Source organism: Oryctolagus cuniculus, chromosome 9 (assembly GCF_964237555.1).
Source record: "Oryctolagus cuniculus chromosome 9, mOryCun1.1, whole genome shotgun sequence".
Classification (NCBI taxonomy): Eukaryota; Metazoa; Chordata; class Mammalia; order Lagomorpha; family Leporidae; genus Oryctolagus; species Oryctolagus cuniculus.
The window spans coordinates 36,852,348-36,874,189 of record NC_091440.1 but is presented as its reverse complement, the minus strand read 5'-3'; the positions used below and the strand labels follow the sequence as shown (position 1 = coordinate 36,874,189).

At 43.9% G+C, this 21,842-nt stretch overlaps 1 protein-coding gene across 13 annotated transcripts in view; it reads left to right on the top strand.

The window, feature by feature from the left end:
* Positions 1-21,842, top strand: part of LMO7 (LIM domain 7) — a 235,405-nt gene that overhangs the window by 81,620 nt on the left and 131,943 nt on the right. For 12 of the 13 annotated variants that reach the window (XM_070048703.1, XM_017343523.3, XM_017343521.3 and 9 more), the window contains exon 2: positions 8,193-8,263. In XM_070048703.1, coding sequence (XP_069904804.1) covers positions 8,193-8,263 — 71 coding nt within the window. Of the gene's footprint in view, positions 1-8,192; positions 8,264-21,842 lie in introns of those variants that run through there. The other variant, XM_070048712.1, reaches the window with a different exon arrangement.

The following is a 21,842-nucleotide window of genomic DNA, read 5'->3' as shown; positions in this document are numbered from 1 at the left end:
TAACCGATTAATCAATTAGTAACTAATTTAATTTGGAAACATCTGTGAGTCCAGTTGAAGCTCATAGTGTGGTTTTTGTTGGTGAATATCTCCCCTGCTTTCTTCTGAAACAACCTCAAACAGGACTTGTGTTTTTATACTTTGAGTCACACGAAAAATACGGTAGAGATTTCTTTGGAGGTTTTAGAAGTCTTTTAAATGGGTGCTTTAAAAGAATTGAAAAATTTAAAGGAGATGAGTGCTTGCTGACTTGCCTTAATGGGTGTTTTGCTGATAACCAGTGTGGTCTGAAGTAGTCTTTAAGGAGTTCCCAGAATGTTTGGGATTTAAGTCATGCGGATCATGTGATCAGAACTGGAAAGGAGTGATGGAGCCTTGGAGAAACTTGATGGTGATGTTGGTGGGAAGCCTTACCCAGCCAGAGGATTAGAATAAAACTGTCAACAAGATAATAAAGGGCATGAAGGTAATTGATACGATACATTTCACAGCAAAAGAAATGGCTTTTTTTTTTTTTTTTTGAAATTTGTGAATTTAACTGCCAGGTGTTTTCTTCTACAACATCTGCCCTTTACAGAAACCTTCCTGTCAAGGAATTCCCCATAGGGATGGAAGCTACAGGTGGTCAGACAGGTTTGGCAGCAGTGTTTGTGCAGAATTTGCTCTGGGCTCCACCCTTAATACGCTCCATTAGACTAATTACACCTTCACAGGAAGCGTCTCACCCAAGAGCCTCCCGCCGGGCCCTGGCACCTCCTTAGCTTCTTTGCTGCAGCTCAGCCCCCAAAGACACGGGCCAAAGGAAACACCAGCCTGTAGCAGAGTGTGTGCAAAATATTTCACCTGCTTTCTGTACAGTGTGAAGTAAAGAGGGCAAATATGCCTTTCCCTTGAAAAATCAGGGAACCGCGTGGCGACTCCTTCGGAAGTGTGAAGTGTGGGATGGAGCCAGGTTGGAACCTCGGGTCTCCGTGTCTCGGATTATTTAGGGTGGCAGTGCTTTCACAAGATTGCACTGGGGAAGTATGGAAAAGGGCAAGCGAAAGAGAGGGAAAGGAGTTTGCATAGAGAACAAGGTGTGGTTGTTTGCCTGTGCAGTGATCACTTCTCTCTGTTGACTTTTGATACCTTAAGTGGGAAACACATGGTCTCTATTTGGTTCCTATGAATCACAAGCCCATTATGTAAAAGATGTCACACCTTAAATAACTGACTGATGAATAAGGCTCAGAATTATTGGAAAACTGAGTGATTGTTAGATTAGAACTACTACGCAAACGGATGTTCTTTCAGAATTCTGAAAAACCAGAATACTGCGCTCTTCTTAAGGGTAGACTCCTGTTTTAAAGTATGGCAATTTTTAACAACAACCTGGCTTTGACTTTTGCAACGTTTTCAGGATCCAGCAGCTACTCCAGTAGATTTATATATAATGTGATAACTGAGTTCCTTCCTTTAACCCAGGCAGGGAACGTCTGGCTGGCGAGCTGTGTGAAGTCCGTGAAATCATTTGGTCTGGCCCTGCTAAGGAGACTTGAAATTCAATAAGTCTATAGTAGGGCAATTTTTTCAAAAGATTTATTTATTTGAAAGGCAGAGATGTAGAGATAAGCGAGAGAGAGAGAACACCCTTCCATATGCTGGTTCACTCCCTAAATGGCCACAGTGGCCAGACCTGGGCCAGGCCAAAGCCAAGAGCAAGGAGCTTCATGTGGATCTCCCACCTGGGTACAGGGCCATTTTCTGCCTTCCCAGGCACATTAGCAGGGAGCTGGATTGGAAGTGGAGCAGCCAGGACTCGAGCCGGTGTCCATAAGGGATGCTGACACTGCAGGTGGAGGCTTAACTTACTACGCCACACTGCCAGCCTCCAGGGTAATCTTTAAGTTGATAATTTTGTTTGGCCCATGAATGAGGTTATAAATATCAAGATGGCCCTTGGCAGTTGAAGTACAGGGTATTACATCTGACAAAGACACATTTGTGGGCTAAGACGAAGCTTTGCATTTTCTGTGGATAGATAATGCTAGCAAATAATAACAGCTGATCTATGCATGCTGAGAGTTTCATATGTATCGTTCAGTTTATTCTCAGCGCCACCCTGGAAGAGAGGAAGATAGGTACTTTCAGTCTTCATTGGATGAGAAAACAGAGATGAAACAGCCTGGCTAGAGTTGATGGTAGAAAGTTGCAGAGCAGGGAATCAAACCCATGCACACAGACTCCAGAGTCCTCTTCTGGTTTCACCCAACAACTGTTGATGTCATGGTGTGACCTTAAGAAGTGTAGCCCATGCCGGTGCTGTAGCTCAGTGGGTTAAAACCCTGGCCTGAAGCACTGGCATCCCATATGGGTGCTGGTTCTAGTCTTGGCTGCTCCTCTTCCAATCCCGCTCTCTGCTATGACCTGGGAAAGCAGTAGAAGATGGTCAAATCCTTGGGCCCCTGCACCCGCATGGGAGACCAGGAAGAAGCTCCTGGCTCCTGCCTTCTGATCGGCGCAGCTCCGGCTGTTGTGGCCAATTGGGGAGTGAACCAGTGGATGGAAGACCTCTCTCTTTGCCTCTACTTCTCTCTCTGTGTAACTCTGACTTTCAAATAAATAACTAAAATCTTAAAAAAAAAAAAAAAAAGCCGGCGCCGTGGCTCAATAGGCTAATCCTCCACCTTGCGGCGCCGGCACACCGGGTTCTAGTCCCGGTTGGGGCGCCGGATTCTGTCCCGGTTGCCCCTCTTCCAGGCCAGCTCTCTGCTGTGGCCAGGGAGTGCAGTGGAGGATGGCCCAGGTGCTTGGGCCCTGCACCCCATGGGAGACCAGGAAAAGCACCTGGCTCCTGGCTCCTGCCAGGATCAGCGCGGTGCGCCGGCTGCAGCGGCGGCCATTGGAGGGTGAACCAACGGCAAAGGAAGACCTTTCTCTCTCTCTCTCTCTCTCTCACTGTCCACTCTGCCTGTCAAAAAAAAAAAAAAAAAAAAAAAAAAAAAAAGAAAAAAGAAATGTAGCTCAGGAGCTGGCCTTGTGACTTAGCAGACTTAGCAAGTAAAGCTGCTGACTGCAATGCTGGCATCCCACATGGGCACTGGTTCTTGTCCTGGCTGCTCCACTTCACATCCAGCTCCATGCTCATGTCCTGGGAAAAGCAGTGGATTATGGCCCAAGTGTTTGGGCCCCTGCACCACTTGGGAGACCCAGATGAAGTTTCTGGTTCCTGGCTTCTGCCTGGCTCATCACTGGCCATTGTGGCCATCTGGGGAGTGAACCAGCCAATGAAGATATTTCTTTCTCTCTCTCTCTCTCTGTATCTCCCTCTGTCTTGTTAGCTTTGACTTTTAAAATAAATAAATCTTAAAAAATAAAGCAAAAGAAATGTATCCCAGGCTGGGCACTGTGTCACAGTGTGCTTGTGCCCTAGCTATTCCTCTTGACTGTTTCCTGATGATGTGCCTGGGAAGGCAGCAAATGATGATGACCCACGTGCTTGAGTTCCTGCCAACCATGTGAGAGGCCCGGATGGAATTCCAGGCTCCTGGCTTTGCCCTGCTGTTGTGCACATTTTGCCCCCTCACCCACCCCTCCTGTCTTTTTCTGTTTTTCAAATAAAAATAAGTCTTAAAATAAAATAAACAAAGAAAGAAATGCAGCTGAGATACCCTTTCCTTGTTTTTAGAGAATTTTTTTCTTTAGTTCTTTAGAAAGTGTCTCAGGTAAGTTTATATTTATATAGATATACAAATTGCTAATTAAAAATCAGAGTTTTTGAGTTACTGAGGTTGGAGTTACTATATTATGAACATTTTTGTAATATTCATGAAAATATCCACACTATTAAAGCATTTTTAAGAGAATTTTCACTGTATTAAAGTTTACAGTGCACATTTTTATTCTCCCTCCCCTAACACAATGTGTGTTAAGACAGCACATCTCTTTTATCCAGGAAAATTGATAAAGAAATTAAATTTATTTATGAACTTACCTTTTTATACTCTTAACAGTTCAAGATTTTTGATTTTCTAAAAATTTAGTTTTTTTTAAGATTGTTATTTGAAAGGAAGAAAGAGCTTTTTTTTTTAACTTTTATTTAATGAATATAAATTTCCAAAGTACAGCTTATGGATTACAATGGCTTCCCCCCAATAACGTCCCTCCCACATGCAACCCTCCCCTCTCCCACTCCCTCTCCCCTTCCATTCACATCAAGATTCATTTTCGATTCTCTTTATCTACAGAAGATCAGTTTAGCATACATTAAGTAAAGATTTCAACAGTTTGCTCCCACACAGAAACATAAAGTGAAAAATAATAGATGATTTTTTAAATGATGATGAAATCAGATCAGACCTATTGTCATGTTTAATCCCAGTGAGAGTCAAGTTGGGAATTGATAATTTCTTCTTCTTTTTTTTTTTTTTTTTTACAGAAGATCAGTTTAGTATACATTAAGTAAAGCTTTCAACAGTTTGCACCCCCATAGAAACACAAAGTGAAATACACTGTTTGAGTACTCGTTATAGCATTAAGTCTCAATGTACAGCACGCTAAGGACAGAGATCCTACATGAGGAGTAAGTGCACAGTGACTCCTGTGGTTGGCTTTACAAATTGACACTCTTGTTTATGGCCTCAGTAATCTCCCCATGCTCCAGTCATGAGTTTCCAAGGCTATGGAGGCCCCTTGAGTTCTCCGACTCTTATCTTGTTTAGACAAGGTCATAGTCAAAGTGGAGGTTCTCTCCTCCCTTCAGAGAAAGTTACCTCCTTCTTTGAAGACCTGTTCTTTCCACTGGGATCTCACAGAGATCTTTCATTTAGGTTTTTTTTTTTTTTTTTTTTTTGCCTGAGTGTCTTGGCTTTCCATGCCTGAAATACTCTCATGGGCTTTTCAGCCAGATCGGAATGCCTTAAGGGCTGATTCTGAGGCCAGAGTGCTGTTTAGGACATCCGCCATTCTATGAGTCTGCTGAGTATCTCACTTCCTATGTTGGATCACTCTCCCCTTTATTTATTCTATCGGTTAGTATTAGCAGGTACTAGACTTGTTTATGTGCTCCCTTTGACTCTTAGTGTGGGGAGCAACTCGGACTAGACTAAGTTACTGGAATTAAGACTTATTCTATGCATCTGCTCTCCCACAATATGGCGCTGAGAAGGGAGAAACAGCTTCTACACAGCTGCCTCCAGTTCAACCAATAAACTGTAGGACCTGCTCCTGATTGGAGGAGAGCAGCGTACTCGGCGTGTGGGTAGCAGAGTTGGGATTGGTGGAAGAGGACTATAAAGGAGGAGAGAGACAACATGCACCAGGAACATCTAAGGGGAACATCTATCTGAAGGAACACCTGTGCAGCCCCCGAGAGAGCCGGCCGGCGGTGTGCCGCTCCCCTGCGGAAGTGGGGAATGTGGCCAGGGGGAACTGCCCTTCCACGGAGGTGGAAGGGATAGTAGCCAACCCGGGAAGAACCAGCAGCAAACCCGGGGAGGGCCGAGCAGACGAAAGAACAGCGCAGGGTCCTGTGTCGTTCCTCCACAAAGAGGGGGAGCGACATAATGGTGCCGTGACTCGGATATGAAGCCTAGGCAGGACTCTGTGTCGTTCCTCCACGAAGAGGGGGAGCGACACTTAGTCCTTTCATTATGATCAATTGTGAGCTGAAATTGATCACTTGGACTAGTGAGATGGCATTGGTACATGCCACCTTGATGGGATTGAATTGGAGTCCCCTGGTATGTTTCTAACTCTACCATTTGGGGCAAGTCAGCCTGAGCATGTCCCAAATTGTACATCTGGAAGAAAGAGCTTTTAAAAGACTTATTTGTTAATTTGAAAGAGTGTCAGAGAGAGGGTGAAATACAGAGCAGGTGTAGAGATACAGGAAGAGGAAGATTGAGAGCTCTCCTGTTTGCTGGTTCACTCCTCAAATGGCCGGAACCAGACCAAAGCTAGGATTCCAGAACCCCATCCAGGTCTCCCCCGTGGGTGGCAGGCTCCCCAAGTACTTGAGCCATGTTCCACTGCCTTCTCAGGTGCTTTTACAGTGACTTGGATCTGGAGCAGAGCACTTAGAACTGGAACCAGTACTCTGATATGGGGTGCTGGCATGGCTACTGGTAGTCCAACCAGCTACACACTCCCCAAATGTCCATGGTAGTCTGGGCTGGGTCAGGCCAAATCCAGGTCTCCCACATGGGTGACGGGGACCCAAGTACTTGATCCATCATCTGCTTCCTCCCAGGGCTTGCATTCATAGGAAGCTGGATTGGAAGCAGAGGTTGAATTCTATACCAGTCCGTCTGACAGAGACAGACAGACAGAAAGGTTTTCCATGTGCTGGCTCACTTCCCAAATGTTTGCAGTGGCCCCTGCCTAGGGCCAAAGCTGGAAGCCGAGAGCTCAATTCACAGCTTCTGCGTGTGTGTCAGGACCCAATCACGTGAGCATCACTGTTCTGTCCCAGAGTCTACATTTGCAGAAAGCCAGAATGAAATGCAGGAGCTGGATATTGAATATGGGTACTCTTGATCTTGATATGTGGCCTTGTCTTGACTAGTAGGCCAAGCACCTATCCCTTACTATGCTCTTAAATATATATTTGAAATTCTTTTATGCTGCAGTCAGCTCCTAGAGAGAAGTGCTACCTGCCTTTACTTCTTCATTTTTAAAATCTCTACTAGTATGTAATTAGTTTCCGTCATAGAGAGGATCCTCACATGTCTAATTCATGCAGCAGTGAGTCCCTTCTATAGAGTCAGGCTCCCTGTAGGCAAGGATCTTCTACTTTTTCCTGCTTCTGGCACGTCACCTTCTGACCCAGGCTCTGTCCACACTTAGGGAACGGACGAATGAGAAACTACCTTGAATTCTGAAAGCAACTTTGTTTGGTCAGTCACCAGACCGTAGGTCTAGCTACAGCAGCATGAGGCATTGTGGAGAGATGCAGAATTAACATAGAGGGAGTTGCAGGAGGGTTGTAAAGCGAGCTGTGGTAAGTGTGGACAGCAGGACTGTGATGACCGTTACATCCGTGAGCTCCAGAGCTGGCCTGGGGTGTAGGATTTGTGACTTTCCAATGGAGGATTCCAGAAACCTGTTTCTGTCTGCTGTAGGGGTGTATCTCTATGGCTGCTGGTGCCATTGCCGCTGGCTTCCTGTTCACATGGCTGTTTGGGGTTCCAGTCTCAGGAGTTGTTCTTGGAGTGTTTTTTCCCATCATGGCCTCCATTTTCTCTGCTGCTACTTCCCTCATGAAATTCCCTTTCATTTCCCAACCACTGCAGCCCTCTGGAGGCAGAATCCAGGTACTTTCTAGCGGTTTCGCTGCACCATCGGTTGTAGTAACTGCAGGTGGCCTGTGATGGCCTTAGGTTGCGAATGGCCTGTTTACAGTATTTACCATCTTGCCCCTCTCTGCAGGATTTCATAGTCTTCTCTCTAAGATGTTGCACTAAAAAGGCTCTACACAAATAAGGGCCATCTCACGAGCAAATCGGAGGAGAGTCATACCGTTTGCTTCTTAGTTTTGTACGATCCTTGAGGAATGTAAAGATGGAACTAAAACTAAGGACGTTTTAGTTACTCAGTTTTTTGTTTAATAGAAAATACACTGCAAATTTAATTAGCTTTTTTATTACATTTCAGAAAATACTCATTGTGGTTTTTTTATGATTTTTAATTTATTTATTTGAGAGGTAGAGTTAGACAGACAGACAGACAGACAGAAAGGTCTTCCATGTGCTGGTTTGCTCCCCAAATGGCTGGAGTGGCTGGAGCTAGGCCAGTCTGAAGCTGGGAGCCAGGAGCCTCCTCTGAGTCTCCCATGTGGGTGCAGGGGCCCAAGCACTTGGGCCATCTTCCACTGCTTTGCCAGGTCATAACAGAGAGCCGGATCGGAAAAGGAGCAGCCAGGATTAGAACTGGCATCCATGTGGATTGCGGACGCCGTAGGCGGAGGCCCAGCCTACTATGCCACAGCACTGGCCCTGTGGTTTGTGTGTGTGTGTAATTGTTCATACTAAAATAGTAAACCTCTTTGTAACATAGACCAATATGTAATTTTATTTAATATGGGATCAGTTCTTAGTGATATTTCGAATTCTTCAAGTATAATATTAGATGTGCACAATTTAATCTAACACTGAATTTTGACTTGTCTGTTATTCCTACTTAAGAGAAAATTAACACCCATATCTTTCTTGCAGGCAGTAACAGAGAAGAATTTTGAAACAAAGGATTTCCGAGCCTCTCTAGAAAATGGTGTTCTGTTGTGTGAGTAAGTATTTCAAGCATGTGGAAAATAATTTAAAGATGTGTGTGTTTGTGTGTGTGTGTACGTTTGTGTAATGAGATGTCTTTACTTCCCGTTTCCCCATCAGATGAGATTTGATCCCTGTAAATTGATACCCCTACAGAATGAGACAGTAGGAAGGGTTATCAGTCTCTGTATCTAAAGATAATGTGGGTGAAATATATATTATTTTTAATTAGTAAACAAGAACGATTCTATGATTGCTTGATGGGCCACTAGGGGAGGATAGTTGAGGAGGAAGGCTTATTATATTTCACCACCTCGCTTAGGCTGAACATTCTTACATGTGGAATTGCCTGGTTTAGAAATTAATACGAAACTTCTTCATCAGTTAATTGTGATGATTGAAATAGCACATCTGTTTTTATAGCTTTACTTGGAGTCACTGCATTACCAAAAATCAATTTGAGTCGTGGATCATTCATTCAATTAATAAATCTCATCAAGAATCACTTCCCAGGCTTTCGTTACCATAAGTGAAATATATTGGTGCTATGAATGGTGGTGTAAGGCTGGCATTGTATGTTTAGTACTGTGTCTTGTACTGCAAAGGGTGCATTGTAGAGTTAGCCAAGTATATGACCATTCCAGGTAATGGACAGGCAGGCCTATGGGGTATAAGAATGAAATGCTGGGTGAGGGTACAGTTTGCAGAAATGAGCAATTGAATTGTAAGTATGTACTTGTAAGTATGTACTTGTACTTTAAGTATGTACTTGTTTTTTCATGTTTGAAAAAACACTGAATTATTTCAGTTTGGACACTTATCCCGTAGGTATTTATGGAATCTCTCCACATACAAGCCTTGGGAGTGTGTGTGCTCTTACCTGGATGGTTTTGGTTCTCCTTTTGAAGGATGTTCTTTGTAGCAAAGATCTGGAGTCAAGAGGCCCAGAGGTTAGATTCCTTGTTCCATTACTTGTGGACCTTTGAACAAGTACCTTAACATTTGTGCACATTTGAGCAAGTGACAACATTTGAGCCTCATTTTCTCATCTGTGAAGTGGAGACCAGGGTATCTGATCTGCCTAGTTCACAAGGGTTGAACCTGAGTTCAGTAATACATGTATAAAGGTTTGTATAAACTCTCACTCTATGTAGAAACACAGGTTGTTGCTAGAACGCAGTCATGTCACTAGTATTCTCTGTCTCATCAGCTCTGTTGACAGGTGCTCAGACTTGCTTGTTTCAGAGTTTTATTAATTTATCACATGTGAGTTGCTGCTGTTCAATCATTTGAGATCTACAGAAATTCCAGTTGCCTATAATAGTTTTACGTAATAGATATCAAGACAGCCTGTATAGAAGGATCACAAATTTTAAAGGGTATTTTCTGTCCTTTTCCTATGTCATATTCAGAATACTTGTCAAATAGCATTTAAACTAATTTAAGTAGGCCACATGGTCAGCCCAGTTGTTCATGATGGGAAATTATTTTTATTTAGAACATAGTGTAATTTCTTTTTTTAATTTATTTGACGGGTAGAGTTATAGACAGTGAGAGAGAGAGACAGAGAGAAAGGTCTTCCTTCCATTGGTTCATTCCCCAAATGGCTGCCACGGCTGGCGCTGTGCCGATCCGAATCCAGGAGCCAGGTGCTTCCCCCTGGTCTCCTGTGCGGGTGCAGGGGCCCAAGCACTTGGGCCATCCTCCTCTGCCTTCCCGGGCCACAGCAGAGAGCAGGACTGGAAGAGGAGCAACCAGGACTAGAACTGGTGCCCACATGGGATGCTGGCGCCACATGCGGAGGATTAACCAAGTGAGCCATGGCGCTGGCCCCTAGAATATTGTGTAATTTCAGTGTGTCCTAATGAGATCCAAAGGTTGAGGGGGAAAGATGCCTGTTAGAAAGAGATGCAGGGGCCAGTGTTGTGGCATAGTGGTTCAAGCTGCTGCCTGCAATGCAGGCATCCCATATGGGCACAGGTTCTTGTCACGGCTGATCCACTTCTGATCCAGCTTCCTGCTGATATTCCTGGGGAACTAGTGGAAGATGACCCAAGTTCTTTGGTTCCTGCCACCCACATGGAAGAAACTCATGGCTCCTGGTTCAGCCCAGCCTAACCCTGGCTGTTAAAGCCATTTGGGGAGTGAACCAGTGGATGTAAGATCACTTTTTTTTTTTTTTGAAGATTTATTTATTTATTTGAAAGGCAGGGTAACTGGGGGCTGGGGGGAGAGGTGTCTTCCCTTTGCTGGTTCACTCCTTAGATGGCTGAAATGGCTGTAGCTGTGCCTATCCGAAGCCAGGAGGCAGGAGCTTCCTCTGGGTCTTCATGTGGGTGCAGGGCCCAAGGACTTGGGCCATCCTCCACTGCTTTCTCAGGCCACAGCAGAGAACTGGATTGGAAATGTAGCAGCTGGGGCTTGAACTGTGTTCATATGGGATGCCAGCACCACAGCTGGCGGCTTTACCCACTACACCACAGCGCTGGCGCCATAAGATCACTTCTTGCTCGCTCTCTCTGTCTCTGTGTAACTCTGCCTTTCACATAAACAAATAATTTTTTTAATGAGATGTGATCTGTTAGCTACCTTAGTTCCCATATGGCGTATATAGCATTTGGAAGCAAAATAACTTTGCCGATTCTAAGTCCCATAAGTCAGGAGAGGTATTAAGGAGGTTTGTGTAGGAGTGTGCCTATGAAGTATGGTTTTTTTTTTTTTAAAGATTTATTTTATTTATTTGAAAGAGTAACACACAGAGAGAGAGGCCTTCTGTCCACTAGTTCACTCCCCAAATGGCTGCAGTGGCTGGAGCTGATCCAATCCAAAGCTAGGAGCTAGGGGCTTATTCTCAATCACCCACATGGGTTCAGGGGCCATCCTCTGCTGCTTTCCCAGGCACATTAGCGGGGAGCTGGGTCGGAAGTAGAGTAGTCAGGACTCGAACCGGCATTCATATGGGATGCAGGCTGGGGTTTTAAACTGCTGCACCACAGCTCAGGCTCCTGGGGTTCTTTTTAGAGTTGTGAGGTCATATAGTCCAAACATGTTTCCAGTGATGAACTATTATTCGTCAGATTATGTTAGGGATCACACTTTCTTTTTGGAGCAGTGTTTCTATAAGCTTATTAAGCATGTTTGGTAGTGACAATTTTTGATTTAAAATGGAGTTTAAGGGTCAGTCTGAGCTCTGAATGATTTGAAATGATTTGCAGAATTTATACCCAACTGGAAAGGATGAGCAAATTGTTAGCAGTGGAGCTACTCAGAGTTTTGATAAAAGCTGTTTTAACTGCTGGTAGTACAAGTTAGAATATATATGTAATTTCTACCTTAATGGTAAAATATTTGGAAGTATGTTTAGATATATATTGTGTTTAGGAAGTGACAGTGTAATTCACAAACCTCAAAAAGCTCATTCTTGTGTTGTTTCCATATTGGAATAATATGTCTGAGGTTTTATATGTTGCTGTGTTAAGTTTAATCAATCTGTTTAATACCGAGTACTCTTTAAATGAATGTTTCATCAAAGTAACTTAAATAACTATTAAGCCAAGGTAATCAACAATTGTAGTTTATTGTGGGATGCCGAAGTTCTGCATAATATTTGTATTAAAACTTCTTTGTCTAAATTCTGAATCACATTGTTTATAGCCATGGTTAATGAAGACACATTAATCTAAAAGATGTCATGCTGGACAGAAGCAGCTCAGGTAATTAATGTTCTTCACAGTCTATAACTGAAGAAAGCCTCGCTGATTAGTCTGTGCAATGATTAATCAGGCACCATTGTTGCAGACTGCCTCCAGCTGAGTTCTGGGTGGGGTGTAGGAGGAGACCCCTGTCAGAGGCCTGGCATCAGAAGCCCTGGCTTGTACGTGAATAGTGAATCTAGTAAGCAGTCTGTCTGTGAGATTTTACCCATTAGAGATTTCAGGTTTCTGCTAAAACATGATTAGACTATTTTAAAAACCTACATCCAGTTTGTATAGGAAAAGGCTGTCTTCTCCTTTGCTCACTGCCAGAACCTTCTTTCGTGTGAGACACAGGGTCTGCCGCCTGCCTATTAAAAGTCTCCAGGCACCCTCTTTCACCGTCACCATTAGGGAGTTTTCTGAATATTTCATCTAGCCATTTCAGCAGTCTTTTAATCTTTCAGGAGTACTTTCTCCTCTTTGAACTGGCATTCTGAAATACCTAAGTCAGGAGTTGGAGGAGCTTATTATAGCTTGCACACAGCTGGCAGTGTACTGACATTTCGGAGGGTCTAAATGGGGTACAGATTGCACCATGGTTTCAGTCCAGATCCACCTGTCAAGAATGAGAATGGTTAGGTGCACTCGTTGCCTTTTAATCCAAGTGGCTCTGGAAGTTAGGTTCTTCATATTCCGCGTGCTGTTGGCATGGGTGGGGTGACAGCGCTCTTTGGCAAGAAGCACCGGAGACAAGTTTCGGTGAACGTGTCCACTTTTTTAATGACCACGCACACTTTTTAAAGGGCAGGCAGAAGGGGTGTGACTAATTCAGGGCAACACTGATTCTGTAGGATAGAACCGATATTGGTGCTGCCACGCTTCTCCAATCAGCTTGGAGGTCCCTAGCTAGGGTAGCTTTCCAGGTGGTCCTAAAGGGCCTGGGGCACCAGGGAGCTGTTTACCTGATTGGCAATTACAGGACCCTTTAACAGGGAAGGGGTGGGGAGGGAAGTGCCTGGGGCTCCCGCTGCCTGCCTGCAGTCAGGTTGTGGGCCCCCTCCCGGGAGGCATGGTGTGCCATGCCCTCTCAGCCTCCGGCATGGACAGGGCAGGCAGACTCCCTGCCAGGTACAGGATCACCCACACTCCCGGTTCTCCCATGTGGGTACAGGGACCCAAGCGCTTGGGCCATCTTCTGCAACTTTCCCAGGCACATTAGCAGGGAGCTGGAACCCGAAGTGGAACAGCCAAGACTTGAACCGGTGCTTATGTGGGGTGCTTGTGTTTCAAGTGGCAGCTTTATCCGCTACAGCACACTGCCCGCCCCTTATCTGTATTTTAATATCTATGCATTTATTTAAAAGTTTAAAATATATTCTCATTTTTAAAAAAGATTGATCTATTGTTTATTTGAAAGGCACAGTTACAGAGAGAGACAAAGACAAAGATCTTTATCTGCTGGTTTATTTCTTTTTTTTTTTTTTGACAGGCAGAGTGGACAGTGAGAGAGAGAGACAGTGAGAAAGGTCTTCCTTTGCCGTTGGTTCACCCTCCAATGGCTGCCGCAGCCGGCGTGCTATGGCCGGCACACCGCGCTGATCCGATGACAGGAGCCAGGTACTTATCCTGGTCTCCCATGGGGTGCAGGGCCCAAGCACCTGGGCCATCCTCCGCTGCACTCCCTGGCCACAGCAGAGAGCTGGCCTGGAAGAGGGGCAACCGGGACAGAATCCAGCGCCCCGACCGGGACTAGAACCCAGGGTGCCGGCGCTGCAAGGCGGAGGATTAGCCTAGTGAGCCATGGCGCCAGCCTGCTGGTTTATTTCTTAATCTGCTGTGCACACACTGGCTCTAATTTTCATTTTTATTTGACAGGCTGAGGGAGAGAGAGAGAGAGAGAGAGAGGGAGAGGGAGAGAGAGAGAGAGAGAGAGAGAGAGAAAGAGAAATCCTCCATCAACTGGTTCACTCCCTAAATCCCCTCAACTACTAGGGCTGTGCCAGGCCAAAGCCAGGAGCCAAGAGCTCTGTCTGGGCCTGCTATGCGAATGGCAGGGACTGCAGTGCTTGAGCTATTACCTGCAGCTTCCCAGAGTGTGCAGTAACCGGAAGCTGAAGCAGCAGTGGCACTGGCACTCGGACGTGGCATGCAGTGATTCCACGTGGTGTCTTTACACCACTGTACCAAACACCCACCCCCAAAATATCTTTTGATATGAAGTATATCCAATTGAAGGTCAGCTTGGCAAATATAAACTTAGAAATTCACTTGTGTCGTGGTAGCCATACTGTGCAGACTCATTTCAAGTTGGACAGTTGCTTTATTTTGCAGCTTCACACTTGAGAGCAGAGAGCACAATCATGGATATTTTACAAATTTGCATTGAAAAAAGATTTATTTATTTGAAGGACAGAGTGACAGGGAAGAAGAGGAGAGAGGAAAGAGAGAGAGAGAGAGTTTCCAACTGCTACTTCCATCTCCTCAAATGTCTGGGGAGATAGGCTGGGCCAGGCTGGGCCAGACTGAAGCCAATAGCCAGGGTCTCTATCTAGGTTTCCCACGTGGGTGGTAGGAACCCAGGTACTTGGAGCATCATCATCTGCTGCGTTGTCAGGAACGTTAGCAGGAAGCTGGATCAGAAGCAGAGGAGCCAGTACTTAAAACAGCACTCTGATATGGAATATAGGCATCCTAAGTTGTGACTTAACCAACCTCTCCATAATGCCTTTTTTATAGTATTTTCTTACCATATAAATCACTGAATAGAATGTGGAATGTTTCAGTCCTAAGAACTCTGAGAAGTAGTTGTAAATAAGTTTCTTAATGGTTAGGAGAATAAGGTATGTGCTAAATATCTTTAAGAAATTTAAAGTTGATCAGTAAGAAATGATTGAAATAGGCTTTTGATTTAATAGGAACTCAGTTGAACAATGTATGAACTTTGAAATGGTGAAAGTGGAAATTCTGATCAGTGATATGAGAAATGTATAAGAGAAATTGTTATCAAAAGGAAGACAAATATGTAATGGTATCACATCAATTAAAACTAGATAATTGCTTTGTGTGAGAAACTTAATCTCGGGATTTTTTTTAATTAACCACATCAGAAAACTAGATGAGACATCATGCCTAAAAGTGGCAAGCTATCAAACTTAAGAAATGAGTGATGAGCACCATGTGCCAATAGATTTAAATGACTTTATCATTTTAACCCAATGCCTATATAAAATCTAGCCAAATGTTTTGGAGACTACAAGTTATTTTAAGGATTGCATGGCAAGATAAACAGATTAGAATACGAAAAATTCTAAACTGACAAACGCCTGTGGAACTTGCCTGTCCCAATATTAGAACAAGTGACAAACGTGCAAAGTACAGTATTTGACAAGTATGGATTGAGTTATAAATGTCCCTATGGATGGATCAGAAGGGTTCAGAAATAGTCTCATATGTTAACAATCTATAACAATTTGGGACATGCTCAATCAGACTTGCCCCAAATGGTGGAGTTAGAAACATGCCAGGGGATTCTAATACAATCCCATCAAGGTGGCATGTACCAATGCCATCTCACTAGTCCAGGGGATTAATTTCAGTTCACAATTGATCACACTTACAGGTCTAAGAGTCAAAGGGATCACACAAACAAGACTCGTGTCTGCTAATACTAACTGATAGAATCAAAAAGGGAGAGAACGATCCATCTTGGGAAGCGGGATACTCAGCAGACTCATAGAATGGCAGATGTCCTAAATAGCACTCTGGTCTCAGAATCAGCCCTTAAGGCATTCAGATCTGGCTGAAGAGCCCATGAGAGTATTTTAGGCATGGAAAGCCAAGACACTCTGGGTGGGAAAAAAAAAGGAGATCTAAATGAAAGATCTCTGTGAGTGAGATCCCAGTGGAAAGAATGGGCCATCAAAGAAGGAGGTACCTTTCTCTGGAGGGAGGAGAGAACTTCCACTTTGACTATGACCCTGTCAGAATAAGATTGGAGTCGGCGAACACAAAAGGCTTCCATAGCCTTGGCAACTCATGACTAGAGCCTAGAGAGATTACTGACGCCATAAACAAGAGTGTCAAATTGTTAAATCAACAACAGGAGTCACTGTGTACTTACTTCTCGTGTGGGATCTCTGTCCTTAATGTGTTCTCCAATGTGAAGTAATGCTATAACTAGTACTGAAACAGTATTTTACACTTTGTGTTTCTGTGTGGGTGCAAACTGATGAAATCTTTACTTAATATATACTAAACTGATCTTCTGTATATAAAGACAATTGAAAATGAATCTTGATGTGAATGGATTGGGAGAGGGAGCGGGAGATGGGAGGGGTGCGAGTGGGAGGGAAATTATGGGGGGGAAGCCATTGTAATCCATAAACTGTACTTTGGAAATTTATATTTATTAAATAATATATATATATATAAAAACAAAAAAAATAAAAAAGGAATTTATAGTGGCCGATGTTATGGTGCAGTGGGTTAGGCCCCTGCCTGTGATGCCAGCATCCTGTGTGGATGCTGGTTTGATTCCCAGCTGCTCTACTTCTTTTTTTTTTAACTTTTATTTAATGAATATAAATTTCCAAAGTACAGCTTATGGATTACAATGACTTCCCACCCATAACGTCCCTCCCACCCGCAACCCTCCCCTCTCCCACTCCCTCTCCCCTTCCATTCACATCAAGATTCATTTTCGATTCTCTTGATATACAGAAGATCAGTTTAGCATACATTAAGTAAAAATTTCAACAGTTTGCTCCCAAACATAAAGTGAAAAATAATAGATGATTTTTTAAATGATGATGAAATCAGATCAGACCTATTGTCATGTTTAATCCCAGTGAGAGTCAAGTTGGGAATTGATAATTTCTTCTTTTTTTTTTTTTTTACAGAAGATCAGTTTAGTATACATTAAGTAAAGCTTTCAACAGTTTGCACCCCCATAGAAACACAAAGTGAAATACATTGTTTGAGTACTCGTTATAGCATTAAGTCTCAATGTACAGCACGCTAAAGACAGAGATCCTACATGAGGAGTAAGTGCACAGTGACTCCTGTTGTTGACTTTACAAATTGACACTCTTGTTTATGGCCTCAGTAATCTCCCCATGCTCCAGTCATGAGTTTCCAAGGCTATGGAAGCTCCTTGAGTTCTCCGACTCTTATCTTGTTTAGACAAGGTCATAGTCAAAGTGGAGGTTCTCTCCTCCCTTCAGAGAAAGTTACCTCCTTCTTTGAAGACCTGTTCTTTCCACTGGGATCTCACAGAGATCTTTCATTTAGGTTTTTTTTTTTTTTGTTTGCAAGTGTGTCTTGGCTTTCCATGCCTGAAATACTCTCATGGGCTTTTCAGCCAGATCCGAATGCCTTTAGGGCTGATTCTGAGGCCAGAGTGCTGTTTAGGACATCTGCCATTCTATGAGTCTGCTGAGTATCTCGCTTCCCATGTTGGATCACTCTCCCCTTTATTTATTCTATCGATTAGTATTAGCAGGTACTAGACTTGTTTATGTGCTCCCTTTGACTCTTAGTCCTTTCATTATGATCAATTGTGAACTGAAATTGATCACTTGGACTAGTGAGATGGCATTGGTACATGCCACCTTGATGGGATTGAATTGGAGTCCCCTGGCATGTTTCTAACTCTACCATTTGGGGCAAGTCAGCCTGAGCATGTCCCAAATTGTACATCTCTTCCCTCTCCCATTCCCACTCTTATGTTTAACAGGGATCACATTTCAGTTAGATTTCAACACTTAAGAATAACTGTGTATTAATAACAGAATTAAACCAGTCATATTAAGTAGAGCAGACAAAAAAAAACTAAGAGGGATAATGTATTAAGTTGTTCATTAACAGTCAGGGCTATGCTAATCAAGTCACCGTTTCTCATAGTGTCCATTTCACTTCAACAGGTTTCCTTTTTGGTGTTCAGTCAGTTGTCACCGATCAGGGAGAACATATGGTATTTGTCCCTTGGGACTGGCTTATTTCACTCAGCATGATGTGTTCCAGATTCCTCCATTTTGTTGCAAATGACTGGATTTCGTTGTTTTTTACTGCGGTATAGTATTCTAAAGAGTACATATCCCATAATTTCTTTATCCAGTCTACCGTTGATGGGCATTTAGGTTGGTTCCAGGTCTTGGCTATTGTGAATTGAGCTGCAATAAACATTAGGGTGTAGACCGCTTTTTTGTTTGCCAATTTAAATTCCTTTGGATAAATTCCAAGGAGTGGATGGCTTGGTCGAACTGTAGGGTTATCTTCAGGTTTCTGAGGAATCTCCAGACTGACTTCCATAGTGGCTTGACCAGTTTGCATTCCCACCAACAGTGGGTTAGTGTCCCTTTTTCCCCACATCCTCGCCAGCATCTGTTGTTGGTAGATTTCTGCATGTGAGCCATTCTAACCGGGGTGAGGTGAAACCTCATTGTGGTTTTGATTTGCATTTCCCTGATTGCTAGCGACCTTGAACATTTTTTCATGTGCCTGTTGGCCATTTGGATTTCCTCTTTTGAAAAATGTCTATTGAGGTCCTTGGCCCATCTCTTAAGTGGGTTGTTTGTTTTGTTTTTGTGGAGTTTCTTGATCTCTTTGTAGATTCTGGTTATTAACCCTTTATCTGTTGCATAGTTTGCTAATATTTTTTCCCATTCTGTCGGTTGTCTCTTCACTCTCCTGTTTCTTTTGCAGTACAGAAACTTCTCAATTTGATGCAATCCCAATAGTTGATTTTGGCTTTGACTGCCTGTGCCTCCCGGGTCTTTTCCAGAAATTCTTTGCCTGTGCTAATATCTTGAAGGGTTTCTCCAATGTTCTCCAATAACTTGATGGTGTCAGGTCATAGATTTAGGTCTTTAATCCACGTTGAGTGGATTTTTGTGTAAGGTGTAAGGTAGGGGTCTTGCTTCATGATTCTGCACGTGGAAATCCAGTTTTCCCAGCACCATTTATTGAATAGACTGTCCTTGCTCCAGGAATTAGTTTTAGATCCTTGATCAAATATAAGTTGGCTGTAGCTGTTTGGATTGATTTCTGGTGTTTCAATTCTGTTCCATTGGTCTATCCATCTGTTTCTGTACCAGTACCATGCTGTTTTGATTACAACTGCCCTGTAGTATGTCCTGAAATCTGGTATTGTGATGCCTCCGGCTTTGTTTTTGTTGTACAAGATTGCTTTAGCTATTCGAGGTCTCTTGTGCCTCCATATGAATTTCAGCATAATTTTTTCTAGATCTGAGAAGAATGTGTTTGGTATCTTGATTGGGATTGCATTGAATCTATAAATTGCTTTTGGGAGAATGGACATTTCTGATCCAACTCCCTGCTAATGGGTGAGAAAGCAGCAGAAGATGGCTCAAGTGCTTGGGCCCCTGCACCCCGAGGCGAGGACCTGTACGGAGCTCTTGGCTCCTGGCTTCGATGGCCATTGGTGCCATCTGGGGAGTGAACACCTTTGGGGTGTTGTCTGTTGTGCCTTGTGTTGTGTGTAATCTGATTGTGTCCACAGTCTATTCTGTCTCCTCCTTCGGCGACCTCTGCTCCTCCTCTGCTCAGAAGCTCAGGTGGTCGATGTGTCGCTTGGCCTGCTGGTGCTTCCCACTGTGCTCCCAGACCTCCTGCACACTTGTCCTTGGGGCTTGATCAATTTGGAGGTGGTGTAAAATCCCAAGCTTTGAAGGGATAGAAAAAAAGGAAAGAAGTAGGTATTTATGTAAGTGTGTATATGTGTGCATACGCACGTACACACACACACACACACACACACACACATACTTTCTGGCAAATGGTATTCTAAGGCTGATATTTTAAACAATAAACTGACTTAAATATTATCGAGAGTCCAGAGTACATCTTGTAAAACCTCACCATGGGGCTGGCGCTGTGGAGTAGTAGGCTAAGCCTCTGCCTGCGGTGCAGGCATCCCACATGGGTGCCTATTCATGTCCCAGCTGCTCCTCTTCCAATCCTGCTCTTGGCTTGTGGCCTGGGAAGGCAGTGGAAGTTGGCTCAAGTGCTTGAACCCCTGCACCCATATGGAAGGCTTGGAGGAAGCTCCTGGCTCCTGGCTTCAGATTGGCCCAGCTCCGGGCATTGCAGCTGTTTGGGAAGTGAACCAGTGGATGGAAGTCTTTTTCTATTTCTTGCTCTCTTGGTCTGTGGTGTTACCTCATAAATAAATACATAAAATCTTAAAGTGAATAAATAAATAAAAAGACTCACCAGACAGGGGCCGGCACCGTGGCTCACTTGGCTAATCCTCCACCTGCAGTGCTGGCATCCCATATGGGTGCCAGTTCTAGTCCTGGTTGCCCCTCTTCCAGTCCAGCTCTCTACTATGGCCCGGGGGGGGGGGCAGTGGAGGATGCCCAAGTATTTGGGTCCCTGCCATCTACATGGGAGATCCAGACTGAGCTCTGGGCTCCTGGCTTCAGCCTGATCCAGCACTGGCAACTGTGGACATTTAGGGAGTTAACCAGCAGATGGAAGCTCTTGCTCACCACGCACTTGCTCACTTTCACTCTCTCTCGCTCTCTCTGTCTCTCTCAATTAAGAGTAAATATGTGCTGGCGCCGCGGCTCACTAGGCTAATCATCCGCCTTGCGGCGCTGGCACACCGGGTTCTAGTCCCGGTCGGGGTGCCGGATTCTGTCCCGGTTGCCCCTCTTCCAGGCCAGCTCTCTGCTGTGGCCAGGGAGTGCAGTGGAGGATGGCCCAAGTGCTTGGGCCCTGCACCCCATGGGAGACCAGGAGAAGCACCTGGCTCCTGCCTTCGGATCAGCGCGGTGCACCGGCTGTGGCAGCCATTGGAGGGTGAATCAACGGTAAAGGAAGACCTTTCTCTCTGTCTCTCTCTCTCTCACTGTCCACTCTGCCTGTCAAAAAAAAAAAAAAAAAAAAAAAAAAAAAAAAAAAAAAAAGTAAATATGTAACAACAACCTGCCAAGCTCTCTTCCTGAGTTACGGTACTGTTTTACAGTCCCACTAGCCAGGAGTGAGAGTTCCTGTTCCTCTGCCTCCTTGCCAGCCACTGGTGTCCTCAGGGCTGTGACTTTTGATCATTCTAATAGGTGTGAGTGGTGTTTTACTGTTATTTTAATGTGCATTTCTCTGGTATCATGCTCTGTGGGCCTTGCATATGCTATATATCGTTGATTTATCTTTGGTGAGATGTCTGTTAAGATGTACGGCCCATTTTTAAATCAGGCTGTTTTCTTACTGGTGTATTTTAGGAACTCTTATTTAGGATAATAAGAAGATTTAGGATTATATTTAGGATAATGATAAGAATCTGCCTTTATCAGATATTTTGTGAGTCTGTTCCTTCAGTCTGTAGTTTGTCTTTCTATTCTGATAGTATTTTTCATGGGTGGAAAACTGATTTTTTTTTGTAAAGGATTGATTTATTTAATTGAAAGAGTTATAGAGAGAGAGGGAGAGGCAGATAGAGAGAACGAGATCTTCCATCTGCTGCTTTGCTGCCTGGATGAAACCAGGAACCAGTATCGAGGAGCCAGGAGCTTCATCTGGGTCTCCCTTGTGGGTGGCAGGGGCCATCTTATGATGCTTTTACCAGGCCATTAACAGGGAGCTGGATCTGAAGTGGAATAGTGGGGACATGAATAGGCACTTATTGAGATGCTGGTATCGAGGCGGTGACTTTACTGCTATGCCACAATATTGGCTCCAAAAACTTTGATTTCAGTCAACTCCTGCTGATCAGTTCTTTCTTTGATGGGTGATGCCATTGATGTCATAGCTAAAAAGTCATCAGGAAACCCAAAGTCCTGTAGATTTTTCTCTTAGTATATCTTCTAGGAGTTTTATGATCCTGCTTTTTACTTTTTGATCTGAGATCATTTTTTGAGTTACCCATTACAAACGGTATCAG